We start from the raw sequence: 15,686 nt of genomic DNA, 5'->3' as shown, positions 1-15,686 counted from the left end.
ATCGTGAGCCCTAATATTAGAGTTGCAACAGGAAAGAGATTTGTCATCAGAACTATAGTGCATCTGCTTGTGATGATCCGAATGTTAGGCTGTGTGCCTACAGTTGCATATGATAAGAAGAACGCATTGAGCAGTCCTAACAGAGACAGGACAGCCCCCTTCGCTGCTCTGATAAATCTGCACTCATTTAAAACAGCCCCTGATAACTCCCAATGTGACTGTCAATCCAACTGCTTTGGAAGGTAGCATCTGCCCTTTAGTTACAGTGACAATAAAGCGATCCTTTGCAGAGTTTCATATGCTTTATAGGAGGCTCACGTGACACCCAGGAAGTGCGGTAGTGCAATAGTCTGAAACGAATCTGGCATATAGATGGCATTCTATGGAGCTCAGAAAGGAAATCCCCAATGACCCAAAAATAACTGAAGATACTTTTCAGAAATATAATGAATTGTCAGTTTTACCAAAAGGTTCATTCTTCTCAGGAAGATCTCAGCTGTATTCCGGGCTTTTCCAAGAATCCCAGAAGACTGTAACAAGGCATGCTGCATGACGGTTGCTGAAGCTAGTGACAATGCCACAGCATCTCACAGGTCAAGTGAAACTTGCAGAGAGTTGTGTACTATGAGCTGACCTTCTGGAATAATTGTTCTTATTTCCTCTTTAGAGTTTAATGGGAAATTACCCAGAAATGGTGACATCTTGAGTCATTTAAGAAAGTTATATTTTCAAAGGAGATTTGGGTAATTAGCTACTATGAATTGAAGACAAGCCAAAGTAGTATACTTCCTTCCAAACAGGTCTAGACACACTGGCTCCATCCTTTAAAAAGTAATCCTGAGGCTTGCTGTCTCATTCTCTCCTGAGTTTTTTTAACCCAAGAACACATTTAAACAGAAATACCACAAAGAGACTCAGCTTCTTCTTTCTGCCTTTTTTTCAGAGCTGGTGGTTTTGGTTTGGGCATTTTCCCAAGGCAGATACATTCACAAGTGCCACAGGTCTGTTGGGCAAAGACCAGACAACATCCAACCACTCGTGTATTTTCTTGTCACTCTAAATAAATTTATTTGCCACTTCTTAGTTTTCATCAGTCTTTGAGGAAGGTTCTGAAAGCGGATCTCTACATCTTTGTCCAGGAAGTTATCATGTCCTACTTCCAAAATTAACCTTGTATCCCTGATGTTATCACTTTTGCCGAGCACTCTGTCTGTTCTTTCAAGATGCCCTATAACTTCTGCCTGATTACACTCAATTTTTCCATGCCATTGTCAAATCTAGAGCCTTCTGCATTCTCCAAAAGCATTAATTTAGATCTTCATTTTTTTCATACTGGGCTCCCTGGCCCAGTGGTGAGTATCTGCAGCAAAGTCCTCTTTTGCAAGGTTGGCATTATGAACTTCAGGATTCTTCACTTCCTAACTTTTTTCCCCCTTTTCCAGATGGGTATCACAGTGAAAGAAAGGAAGGGGAGAAACACAGTTATACTGGGAAAAAGAGGGATTATGAGGAGAAAAAATTCTGTGAAAACAATATTTAGTTACTGAGGAAAGGGAAAGAAAGATCCACTTGTCTCTTACCACTATCACAATTAGCTGATTTATTCCCTGGAGGTTGTCTACTGAAGTAGACAGCCTAACAGAGAGGATGCTCCCTTGGCTGTTTAAAAAGCAGACATTTCTTAGCAACCTCACTTGCTTTTCTCAAAACATATTTCCTGAGTCTGTGCCCTGTTGCAACCAGGTGAGCTTTGAAGCACGAAGAGGAGAAGCAAATGTTCATTTTGTGGCAAAAACTATTTATGCATTGGAAACACATCAAAAGATTTCTGTTGCTGCTACTCATTTTCTGACATTTGTAACCGTGTACCTCTTACACAGTTTTGGAGTACTCAGATGATTCTTGTGGCAAGGATACCTTGTCATAACTGCCGCTAAGGGTCTAGGTCTCAGAGTTCCTGTATACCCTCAAGTTTGATCAAAAGAGTCAAGAGACCATATGTTTACAGTCAACTCCAAGTATGTTTTGAAAACTAAAAATAAGCTTATTTTTCCATTATACAACACTCACCAACAGAAAAATCAAGAATTTGAGTATCTATCATTGTTAAAACACTACATCACAAACTGGTTCAATTTTTTTAACCCTGAGATGAGAATCTAGTATTGTGTGAGAAACAGTTTTAAAAAACACTGACTGAAGAAGTCACTGGTCTAGTTTAAGTCAGTAAGCAATACCAGCCAAAGATTCTTCTTCTGATTATATGAGATAGATTCAATAAGGGAAAATACAGGATGAAAAGAAAATGTTCTTATTTCAGCATGGCTGAGTATTTTTTTTCATCACAAGTTAATGCCTTAGAAGTATTTCTGAAATCCAACCCTTTTTTGTGTTTTGTAGCTGTGAGCAAATACATATAAATTACCAGATCTTTTGTTTCAGCAAAAATGTACTTGTTTTAAACTATTATCTTTATTTAAAAGATATATTTAATTTTTAAAAAAGGAAAAGATTGCAATATTTTCAAATCTAGTGCAACATACTTCCATCTTAATATGAAGATTTTGGCACTCTGAACACTTGGAGTGGAGAAGCAAATATCTCAAACTAAACTGCAGTTCTTTAGGGACAACTCATTAAGCAATGACTTGTTAGATGTAGAAGGACGTGTAAAATACACATATAGATCACCTGACCAAACATCTGGAACTTTAACCCTACGAAACATTTGCTACTTTAACCCCTGAATTGAAGAAAGCATTGAGGTGGGTGTTTTTTAAGTCTGTGCTCCCATCTCCTCAAAGGAAATTTGCCTTTCGAGCAGTGTATTTATTTAAATAATATACATACGTGATCTAGAACATAATGAGTGGAAAGAAAAGGACTCCTAGCTTGTGAGGTTCTGGATGTTACTGCATTTCTCATGACTCCACTCCCTTTGTTTCAATACTCCACCTCTGAATGCAACTGGTCATAGAATCACAGAATGGTTTGGGTTGGAAGGGACCTTAAAGACCATCTAGTTCCAACCCCCCTGCCATGGGCAGGGACACCTTCCACTAGACCAGGCTGCTCCAAGCCTCATCCAGCCTGGCCTTGAACCCTTCCAGGGATGGGGCTTCCACAGCTTCTCTGGGCGACCTGTTCCAGTGCCTCACCACCCTCTCCGGGAAGAACTTCTTCCTGATATCTAATCTAACCCTCCCCACTTTCAATTTAAACCCGTTACCCCTTGTCCTGTCACTACAGGCTCTTGTAAAAAGTCCCCACTAGCTTCCTTGTCAGCCCCTTCAGGCACTGGAAGGGGCTGTAAGGTCTCCCCCGAGCCTTCTCTTCTCCCGGCTGAACAAGCCCAACTCTCTCAGCCTGTCCCCATCGCAGAGGTGCTCCAGCCCTCGGAGCATCTGCGTGGCCTCCTCTGAACTCATTCCAACCAGTCTATATCCTTATTAAGTTGGGGGCTCCACAGCTGCACACAGGACTCCATGTGAGGTCTCAAAAGAGCAGAATAGAGGTGAAATAATCACCCAAGCCTGAACCTGCTCCCCAAGATGAGTTTCTTGGGATTTAGAAGAGATCAGACAATGGCATCATTCTGAGTATCTCTCATTGGTTCTCTAGGATTTTCTGCAAAATCTGCATCTGATTCCAAATCCCCACTTCTTGGTTGCATTTATGATAATCTTCACCATAATTAACAAAGTGCACACAACTAGTATCACAATAGTGTCACAGTCACAAGTAGTAATACTCTTTCTCCTTCAGATCATAAGGGATGGGTGTGTCCTCAAACACTGCCATTATGTCAGAATCTTGGGCCTGCAATTGTATAATGAACTTTCCATTTTACCTTTCTTTAATTTATTCTTGCCTGAATGAGAGAGACATGGAAGCTGAGTACTGGTTTCTCTCTTTTTTGGCTAAGCAGTACCAATGTGGCAAGTAACAGTGGCAACGACTGGGTTCATCTATTGTAAAGCTTACCTCTGATGTAATTCATTAACTCTGAATCTCCAGTTTAAATGGGGAAATGAAACACATCCCATATATGCCTCAAACTATATTTCTAGGGCATGACATATAAGAGGTAATATTTAATCACTGAGAAATGACCTTGCTCTTTCCTCAATAACTGTTTTCCACCAATAAAGAGAGGAAAGTAACATACTTCCCCTACATGTAGCTGTTTCATTTCCATCTTCACAAACTATTTTCAACAATTAAAGTTTCATTTTCCTTGACTAACCTTTGCTATTTCAGGTAATACAATGCTTATCAATTCTTATCAGAAAAGGGGAAGAAAACAAAAAAATATACATATACTCTTTAGCACCTCTAATTCCACATCATTATTATGATATTGGATACACATCAGGAGTTGTATTTCTTGTAAATTAATAGAGGCATCTCCAAATTCATTATGTTCTGTTCACCACCACACTAGTAGTCTACATCTACATTCTCAAAAGAAATACATTTTTCAGTTGAATTTCCCCTCCATGGAAATATATATATATACACATAAATAAATAGATACAGAAAAGTTCATCAAAAAATATTGAGGTTGCAAAGGGAAGGATTAAAGTGCTGGCGCTAGGTCACCCTGCTTACACATATGTATTAGCCATATTATTTTTCCCTGTGCAATGAATGCTAACCATGGAACAGTTAAAGGCCTATGGTCTATAATGGGGATGACTGAATAAGAAATCTTTTCTTTCTGAAAAGCAAATGTATTAAAAGATGTGTTGGTATTTACTAAATCAATGAAACAAGTTAAAAACAGGAACAGCAGTTTAATGTTGCACTACAGAACTGGACTCTATCCATGCCTGTACTCCAGACACAAACCTCTGAACAGACCTTCATACATTTGACCACATAAAATTCTACTTAATTTATAGAGAATGTTCTTCAAAGAATGTTTCATTAAGATGGGAAACCCTTGCTGTAAGATGCTATGAATACTAAAAATGTGCATTGCTTCAAAGACCAACTGAACAAATGCATGGAAGAAAAATCCAGTGGAGCTATAAAATATAAAGACAATACATCTCTCAGAAAGCACAGAAGTTGTGAGAGTACACTGGAGGAAGTATTACTTACTATATGCTTGCTTTGCCACTATATCCTTCTAAGAGCTGCCTCTTAACTCCCAGTCTCCAGTGGAGAAGAGTGCTTGGCCAGACAGACCTGTATTCTGCCCAAAAAGAGCCATTCCTATGTTTTTACACTAATTATATTAATAGCATGAAAAAATAGCTCATTCTTAGAAACACTTAGAAACAACAAGTCAGCAGATACTTCTCACCACAGCCTAACTGCTTCAGTTGACATTTGAGAACTGCAGATATTAATACCCTTACACAGTCACAGAGGTACTGCAGCAATAAACTCATTAATGTTGTGGAACAGCCAAATACAATAGTGAAAAACACCACCTAAAAGCCCAGGAGAAAAATTAATCATTCTTCTTCTAGAGAAGAGTTTGAATTGTGTGCAGTAAATAAGGCCCAGGGCTAAATGTTGAATAGTAAGAATAAAAAGTATTGAATAACTGCTCTTCAATGAGCACTGTCTATCCTGGGCCACAACTGAGGTAAGGACCTTGTCAAAGAAAAGACCACAGGACTGTGTCATTAAAAAAATATAATACATCTATTCAGGCAGCTAAATAAAACCAGCACTGGCAAACTTATTTTTACCTTTAATAAAAATGCAAACTAAAACTCCAGAAATTTCACCATGGGGTGTCATCTTGGCAAAATTTTAAGAAATTATTTAGGATCTCTATATCCATCACAACGTCTTGCACTTAAACTAATGGAATGACCAATGGCACTTTATTACCGACTGTCTATTTTAGCACTAAAAGAAAATGAGGCAGTTTGCAAATGCATTTCACAAATATTTGTTATAGCAAGGAAATATAAAAATGTCAGGCTTTGAATGAAAACTGTATTTCAGTGGATATACATTCCCTCTTTATTCTGCTGAATGTAACATTTTTGCCGTGTTCCTTGTATCTTGTCTCCTAAACTTGCCTCTTCTGCTCACCAGCAATAATCTCAACAGTCAACCAATCTCAGTTCTTATTCCCAGTCTTGATTCTTATACCCATTTCCTTTACCAATCATTTCCAGCATTCCAGTCTTTTCAGATTTTTATATACAGCCTGCTTGCCAAAGCACTCCAAATACCCCTATTCAGGTCTCTCCCCCTCCACCTGTTTTGCAGCCACATCTCCTCACCCAGAACACATGCCTATTCCATTCTTTTCAAGGCTTCATTTTCTGCTTATGTCATGACTCCTTCTGAAATCAAAACTTGGGTAGTCTACATGAAATTAAAAATAGAGGGGATGGATTTAACTATGGCGATAGGCAAACAACAGATTTGTAACATATAGATACACGATATACCATATGCTGTATTTCTACATTTGGTATATTTGGTTCTCTGAAATGTTGCTTGTGCACATTATGTGAGAAGATCCCTGGCAGATCATTAGACCACTTGGTTATGCAAGATACTGCTTTGCAATAAATGTGCACAAAACAGGAAGCAGAGTGATTGCAAATTACTTATGAGCATAATCTGACAAATTAGCTATACAGATGACAAGGAGGATATGGAAATGGATAAATAATTGCTCAAGAAAATTGAAAACTAAAAATAAGTGTAAATTATGTTTTTTAGGAAACCTTACCAATGACATAATTGAGATTCTGGTGTCAATCTGCTAATATTAATGTGTTTGGGGGTGTTTATCTGTAAAAATAACCTAGATACACAGATTCACTACTCTTATCTAGTTGCATCTAAAAATAGAAAACAATGACCGTGACCAGTCAGCAAGTAAACATGGAAGTCATTAAACACACAGTTAACTCTCAGAACCATCAGTAACAAACACACTAGAAAGTTACGTCACAAAGGTTTGAAATTCAGGCAATATGCAGAGGGAAAAGACCTATTCAGAAGATATTCCTAATTCAAATTTATAAAACTCTTCTCTTTTTTACCTTCTTTAAAGGGCATCTATTTCCTGAACACTTCTCATACTGTGACAACATGAATACTTAACAACTTAACTTATTTCAGCACTTGTTTAGGCTATGAAGGGTTAGGAAAAAATCCACACACCCATCACATCATTCTTACAGGCGAAATAAGTTACTAAAGCATAAACTCAAAGAATAAATGTGATATTGGTATTTTTGTGATGACTAATAAGTCATTACAGAAAAAGGAGGAAAACGCAAAAAAACTGTCCAACTCCAGCATAAGAGCCTGTTGTGGTGCAAGAGGTTATTCACTCCCAGCTGAAACTTCACATTGGTGTTGGCTCCAATCAGTCCATTTCTCCAGCCTGTCCAGGCCCCTCTTAATAGCATTTCTTCATATGAATTGTGTCTCCCCAATTTGGTATCATCAACAAACCTGCTATACTTGATATATTGCAATCAATACTGGCCCTGGAATCCCGAGGAAACCCTCTAGTAGACACTAACAGTTGGATTTTGTACTGTTGATCACAACCCTCAGATACATGCAGTCCAGCCAAGCTTCCACCCATTTTATCACCCTCTTATTCAGTCCACAGCTCTCCATTCTGACTGAAAGAGGCTGCCCTAAAGGAAAGTTGAACAGCATTCTCCTCTTGCCCACAGAGGCAGATATCTCATTGTAGAAAGCAATTAAGGTTGCTCAGGCATGATTTGAGTTTGGTAAATCCATGCCGGTTGCTCTCAATCATGTTTATGTCCTTAGTGTGCCTTGAAGTTAATTCCATGAGGATAATGCTCTGTAACTTTGCCTGGGACTTAGGTTAGACTGATGAGCCTGGTGATCCCAGAACCTACCTCTTACCCTTTCTGAAGATGGGCATGACATTTTCTTTTCAGCCATCAGACACTTCCCATGTTTGACATGGTCTTCCAAAGATAACAGTCATCCCACAGTAACACTCTTGCACTAATTACATTCTTGCACACTTGGTGCATTTGTAATAAACATCATGCATTTATGTATTTTTCATATGATCTCTAATACCATCCAGAATTCTGCCTCTCGACCAGGTAATCTATTGATCTATTATCTGATCTGTATCTAATGCCTACTACTTCTGAACTGATCCAAATCAGCTAAAAGATATGGAAGGAGAGAAATTCCTCACAAATTTAGTTTTAACCTAGCTATTTAAGTAGTAATTTATATATATATTCTATATATACCTTCAATTAGAATTGTTTTCCTTTTCAGTCTGAAATAAAATCATTCAATATACTATTTTGGGGTGAGCTGCATCACTGTGTATGTTCCCTAACTGTATTGACTAGATCTCTGTTGGCTATAATGGAAACTTAGACACCTAACACAGACATCAACACCTATAGAAACATAGCTACCACTGGGTGTTTTAAATTAGAACAAAATTGCACTCAAGATGTCATTTTTTAGCATTTCTTCTACCATTTTAGCATTTCTTCTACCATTTTAGCATTTCTTCTACCATTTTAGCATTTTTTAGCATTATTGCACATATGTGCAATAAATGGGAAACAGTGTAAAATGTTTTTAATAAAAGCACAACCTCATGGAATTAAATCTCACAGAACCTATCTTATATTAGATACATGTACATTATTAGAAATTCATAGATGTTAAATTAAGTACAGAAGAGTTGTTATATCACTTCTTAAATGCAAAATGAACATACTGAAAATACTGTCATCAGGAAGAAGTAATTAAAAAGTAATAAAAGTCTTCCCATAAAGGCTATAAAGTTCAAACAAAATGTATTCCCTACTTCCCAAAAGGATCCATGTACATGAAAATGTCATATCAGTAGGCAGGAATTAACATTGCTTATTATGCCTTACACATTTAACATTAAAAGTTGTCAAAATATTTTACCTTGAAGTAATAAAAAGGATTAGAATGTGTACTCTGATTGGAAGTGGCCAGCAGAAGCAAGTAGGCTACGCTTGCTGAAGGAAAGGGAGAGTAACTGCACTCTGCACTGTATTACCCTTAGGGATTATATACCAGTATCATAAATTAAAGCAGTTTATAGGATGCTTCAACTACTGCCTATGTGAGGGCAATAAAAAAATCATCTAGAGCTACACACATCTCCTTAATAGCTCATCCATGAATACCCATACGAACCAAAACTGAGGCCAATAGAAGAATCTACCTGTAGATTTTTAGAAACAAAGTCATGCTCTGCTCATAGAATCACAGGATGGTGTGGGTTGGAAGGGACCTTACAGTCCATCGAGTTCCAACCCCACTGCCATGGGCAGGGACACCTTCCACTAGACCAGGTTGCTCAGAGCCTCATCCAGCCTGGGCTTGAACACTATGCTCTTCTGCTATAATTGAACACATGCTCTTCTTGGTCACTAGTGCAGTGACTGGGAAAATGCTGTTTTAAAGCATCTGTATTTGCTCATCATAGTATTTCCAAACTTGACAAGTCACAAGATAGCAGCCCTTTCAGATTACATCATTCTTCATTTTATTTCATTTATTTACCCTCTTAGTTCTGCCATAACACTACTACTTAAAAGCAGCGATGTCATATATCAATTTTAAAAATGTATAAACCAGCATTAATTCTATTGAGTTACCAAAATACTAAAATCATCAATGTCAGATGAGGGAAAACAAGATGGTGATCAAAATGCATTTATACGGTACTCTGCAGAGTTATAAACTAGCCATCCAGTGGCTAAGAATTCTATTAAGTTACAAACACAACTTCCTGGCGTTTTTCCTTACCTTCTCCTTAACATGTTTGTAAAATTCCTGCTATTAGTCTTCCTGACACCATCGTAAACTCCATCAGTCCTCCCAGTACTGCTACATCTGATATCTCGATCCTATCTATGGGTAGATAATACGACCTCGGTACCTCTACAGTTCTTGCTGGTCATTTTTTTGCATTTCGTGTAACATTTTAGAAAATTAATAGAATGTACACTTCAACAATACTCAGAAAACAAGATCTGGAGTAAAGAGAAGTGAGCAGTTTACCCATATAGATTAACTACAGAGCTGGGAATCCAGGATCATCACACTGAGCTCCTAGGGAAGATTTATCACAGAAACTTTGTGAGTTGCCTTGTCCTTAACAATGAGATTTTGACCAGATGTCCTAGATACTGACCATATCGCTACTTTTACATATTTTAAATGTTTCAAAGTTGTGAGGAAAACTAAGGAATTACATAGATAAAATTTTGTCTAAACCTTGATTGAGAGCACTTATCAGAAATAAAAATAAGTCTAAGAAAGGTAGAAAATAAAAAAATGAAGGGCAAGTTTTGAGAGAAGCTCATACATTGGAAAGGGCAACGATGCAGAATCAAGGCAGCAATCAACTACCACTAATACCAAACAATATAAACTAAGTGTGGCAGTGACCATTAATTTGCGCTTCACACTGAAAGACAAATGGAAGAAAAATTAAATATGTCCCCAAAAAACTTAATTTTCCTACTCTAACAGGATAAAGAAGGTAATTAGGGAATCTGGGAATGCTGGTCTCTGCTTGGGACATCCGTACAAAAAAATTCCATGTATTAATTAAAAGCAGTGTAACTAAAATTAGAAATAAGCATAGGCTAACTGGATGCCCCACTGACCTCTATATAACAAATAGTTGCCATTTTATTATCTACGATGGTTGTCTGAAATAAATACCTTCTAATGTAAAAACAAGTGACCTCAGAAGTAGGTGAGCCCAAACCCCTGCTACTGCAAGCCGTGTATAAATACAATCTCTTTACAAAATCAACCTAAGAAGGTTTCTTTTACTTTAAACAATGCTATTTGTAATGAAAAACAGACCTAGTGCCTTTATTTTTGTTGATAAGGTGATGCGTTTGTTATTTAAATTATAACATGAAAATAACTATGTTAAAATTCTAATTAAAGCTTCATAAAGTGTATTTTAAATACTTTCTGCTCTACAAGCCATATCTGAGTGTGATCTGATTTTGCACTGGAAGCTCAATGAATCACAGGGTTCTGACAAGGACAGAAGTAGATTTCTGCGGTTCTCAGCGTGCACTGAGGCCATCAGGCTAAACTGTGGCTGTGCTGCAAGCAAGACACTGCTCTGAGAAACAGATGAGGAAACAGATTGCAACTCGCAGACTGACAATCTGCTTGCTGGGTTTCTTATACTTTGGAGGAGAAATATCTTGAGCCAGGCCTATACATGGCGTAGCTGTGCAAAGTAAGGGTAAGCAAAGAATGGAGCCATTCCCTGCCACAGTCTGCCAAGTGTAGAAGGGGAAAAAACCAGCTCCGTGCAGGCTGCTCCGCCTTCCCATGCTGTGTAATGGCAGTAGCCAACAAAGAGGAAGAAGGGGCCTGCTCACTCTTCCCTGCTACTCTGTGCCAGTTCACATTAATTCATAGGTTGTCCCACAGTCCTGTTAAAAATCAAAAGCTCTTTTAATATGTAAAGTTTAAACAAACTTAAAAATAGCATTTAATGAAGAAATATCCATTTTTCTTTAGGTTGTAACGTATTTGTAGGGCAAAAAGGCATGCACGTGACTGCACATGGCAAAATGATATAAGGTCTCTGGGATATATCAAAACCTTCAAAGTTCTTTTTCCTGAAACACTTTGAAAGAAACAAAGCCTGTCTCTATCCAATAATGAAAAACTGGTTGGTCAATAACAACTTATGTATCTACAGCCAATCAGCTTCAGTAAATGAAAAACACCGGTTTTGTTAGAAACACTTTACAGAGAAAAGAAACTTCCTGTACACTTTGGTCTTCTAAATACTGAATGTTTTCTGAAGTGTCTCAAAATATCCTTGTTTCAGTGTAAAAGAGCAGACCCCAGCCCTGCACTAATGCTTTGGGTTGGAGCCTGTAGCCAACACACAGGTGTAACACAGCTTTAGATGGCCTAGTGTATTCCACCTGGAATTTAGATGTATCTCCACAGGTCACGGTCCTTTATTAAAGTCCATCAGCCCCTGCAGGTGCCTCAGAAACTCAGGGGCATCTGAAATGCCGCTAAATATCCAGGTTTAAGCAACTACATTACTCAATGCCAGGTGTTTACTGAGTACTATTCTTGCTCTAGTATGTTGCAATGCCTAATGCTAACTTTTGCACCTGAGGACTTCACCCGCAGTATATCCACCAACATCTTTACATTCCCGCAAACATCTTCACATTCCAGAGCAAAGTACGGAGACTGAGGGCAACAAACCGAGTCAGAGCCTTTCAAAGCTTCTCCTGAACTGAAACAAGTCATACGGTCCACACAAACATCACTGATTTGTCGTCATGGCTTTAGATGAATCCATTTGGGCATGCGATCTTACACAGCATCTATTACAGATATCTGGGGGCACATGACCTCTTAATTAAGCATTATCATTTTTATGCACTTTGCGCATACTCTGCTTTAAGCATGTGTTTAGATCCCCACAGGAATTCATTCATATATTTATATGTGTGACAAATAGCCTTCCGGAACAGTGTTTTCCTGAACTGTTGTCATCATCTAATACAATGAATTATAAGTCAGCCCTTCAAAAATCAGATAATTTACTCTGCAGTCAGCATCAATTAATAGCTTCAACTATAAAACAACCATACAAAGGCTTGCCCTATTCTTCCCCCAAGTGCCATAAAATACACTAACAGTCAGAAAAAAGATTGTTATAAAAATGTAAATGGGACATCAGAGCTCAGATAGTTTGTTCCTTGTTTCAGATAACAATCGATGTGCATTTGTCAATTCACGAATATTAAACTTCATTTAGAAGGTACATAATTACTGCAAAGCCAATATCCACAAAAAAAGGCATCAAGCTATGGAAGGTTCACACATATAAACCGAGTTTTCTCCATCAGTTAGAAGAAATCCAAATGGAAAGTGTACTGCTACTTAGACGTACATATCAGGCACAGCATTAGTTTATGCTGAAGTCTTGGACTTTTCCAACCTAATGCTAGGAAGAGCACTGCCAAAAGGAGAAAGAAACAGCAACATGGACCTTTCTCACCAGAATAGGACAGGTACAGTTCTGGGGCACCATTTTAAGAATTGAGCAATAATTATGATGAACGAAACACCAGGAGTTATGTATCCTAAAGATTCTATAAACAGAAAAAAAAAAGTTCCTTTTATTTTCTGTTACTTTCTTCTTACTGTACCTTTCAAAAGCAGTTTTTAGTCTATTAAACTGTATGCAAAAAAGTACTAGCATAGCTCTACTAGTAAGCTACTTCACTTGGTTTTCTATTGCAAATGTCTTCGGACAATGCCAACCTCAAATTCAAACTTTTACACCGTACAATTACACCTCTTCTACAACTTTGCCATTTTCAGTAAGTGCTGATGTCCTAGACAGGATCAAGATGTTAGTATGACATCCTTCCGTACCTTCTTTTATTTCCTTGTGATCTGTACCAAGATAGATCCAACCTTAATCTTGCAAGCCATTCTAGACTTAACCTATACTTCCTGGCATCAGTTAGATCATGCAACTGTTCCTAAAAATGGTATGTTAAAATACCCAGCAAATATAATTCTTTCTTGAAAACACTTTCTATAACACATAGTGACAACTACTTCGAGCATTCCTGGTGAAGTCAATGAAACTAATACGATTCCTTCTAAAAAGATTTATATTCAATAGTGTGTTAGATTGTGAATGTTTATGCATCAATCTATTATTGAATTATTTTTAAATATATGCAAATAACTTGCTTAAAATTAGAAATATGTTAGCAGCTGTATGCTAAATTTGTACTTTTATATTTTGAAATTACGTTTGCAGAAGCCACAGACATTCTTTATAACATTAGTGAGAAATATCATAAATAAAACAGTACATGTTTTACCTTGCTTTACTTCTCTTTAAGATAAAGTGTACTTTCCAGGAAATAAAAACAAACAAACCAAAACCAACCAACCAAACAAAACCCATGGTTGAGTTTAAAACCTACAATATTTAAATTCTGAGTAACAAACAATGACTGTCACGACCGTTCTGTATATACAAAACACATGGTCAGCATTCAGATACACAAAGCAAAACACTACTGTTTTAACAGAAAAGAAAAACACAGGCAAATACACTCCCTCTGGATATACAGAACTTATGATGTACAACGTGAAACAAACTGCAAGAATACAGCACAGACACTAGCCCTGAAGAAAGTCACTACACAAATCATGCAGTAGAACTGGGTTATAAATGGCCTGTCATTGTACTGAAGTGAACTTACTTCTGTACTTACAAAAAAATGGGTATCACATTTTAGGAAGACTCCTATTTTAAAATCCATTGAAAATCTGGCATACTCCTTGCTAAGCAGCCTATTCCAATACAGCACAAAAAGCAAGCACAGTGTGTTTTGATTTTGGTGAATGGGCTAGTAATTAAACAATAGTGCAATACCTAATTGAATGGGGGCACCGTAGAACTTTGATAAACTATGAATATTTGAACTGTTGCTGTTAAAAGCCCCAAACCCAGCTTTAAAATAACAAGACTTAACAAATATATTTTCATTTAAGCATTTTCCATTTCTCTAGGCCTTTTCTTTCTAAACAGGGAAAACAAAAACAAAAACAAAAAACCAAACACCACACAAACCAACCAACCAACCCAAACAACAACGAATTCAAGTTCTAGGTCAACACTGTTTCCATTCATTCTGTCTCCTTTTGCTCTGCCTAGTGTAGTACTGAGCACAGGACTGTGTGCTGCAGACCTTCTCTTGTTTGAACACTGTCAAATGTCACAAATGCTTCCCATAATGCCCTTAAGAGCACACGGAAACAGTATCAAAGCCATGCTGTAGGTCACCCGAGATATGACTAATGACTAAAGTTAAGTCCTTTTAGCCAACACGGCCAGTAACCCAATTTCACTCCACTTAATCCAGGTACTTTGGAAGCAATGCTGCTCTTACCTAACCTGCTCTGTAAGTTTTGCACTTCCTCTGCCTCGATGATCTCTCGTAAAAAAAGAGTCCCTTTCTTTGTTTTGTAGGCTCATTACTATGGCATGCCCAGTTTCTTCTGCAAGTGAGGGTAGCAACCGTGGGTGAGGGTATGGGGTCAGTCGATGGCTTTTACACAGGATACCACAATACAAAGCCTTGCCTGTGATTAACACTTCCACCTGTGATTAAAAAGTAGCGATTTGAAGGTGAAATATTAAAGGGTGAATAATTAGTATATTGTGCGTATTAGCCCAGCCATGGGAATGTAAGTTCTGCACCACAGCTAGTAACAGAATGAACAAGTACCCTACTGACGCATTGAAGGCAGGCAGTTCAGCACCACCACGTTAATAAAATGACCGCCTGTGACTTTAAACACAGGCACACTTGTACTTGGCGAGAGTGAGCCATTTATTGTTACTATGAAGGATGCAGGAATGGGAATGAAGATGAGAGGGGCGATGATGATGATGATAGGGAAGAAGAGGTTAATATCCCCAGCCTCTGACGGGGAACGGTGTCCCTACCTCAGTAAGCTGGATAAGGGGATAGCTCCAGATCCACTGCCCAGGATCCCTCCTTTCCTCCCAGAGAGGAGTTTCTCCACCAGAGCCACATTCCCAGTGCGAGCAGCTTCCAGCAGTTCCTGGTCCTTCCCCATGGTCAGGAACCAAGCAGCCCCCC

General features: G+C 38.1%; 1 protein-coding gene across 1 annotated transcript in view; it reads right to left on the bottom strand.

Annotated features, from left to right (window-relative positions):
- Positions 1–15,663, bottom strand: part of LOC104514587 (ankyrin repeat and sterile alpha motif domain-containing protein 1B-like) — a gene marked incomplete at its 3' end in the record, with an annotated part of 69,350 nt that extends 53,687 nt beyond the window's left edge. Inside the window, exon 1 of the mRNA XM_010158320.1 lies at positions 15,530–15,663. Within this exon, the coding sequence (XP_010156622.1) occupies positions 15,530–15,663 (134 nt within the window). The remainder of the gene's footprint in view (positions 1–15,529) is intronic.
- Positions 15,664–15,686: the final 23 nt, after the last annotated feature.

Source organism: Eurypyga helias, unplaced genomic scaffold (assembly GCF_000690775.1).
Source record: "Eurypyga helias isolate BGI_N326 unplaced genomic scaffold, ASM69077v1 scaffold10329, whole genome shotgun sequence".
In the NCBI taxonomy this organism is placed as follows: domain Eukaryota; kingdom Metazoa; phylum Chordata; class Aves; order Eurypygiformes; family Eurypygidae; genus Eurypyga; species Eurypyga helias.
This window is presented reverse-complemented; position numbering and strand designations above follow the sequence as displayed.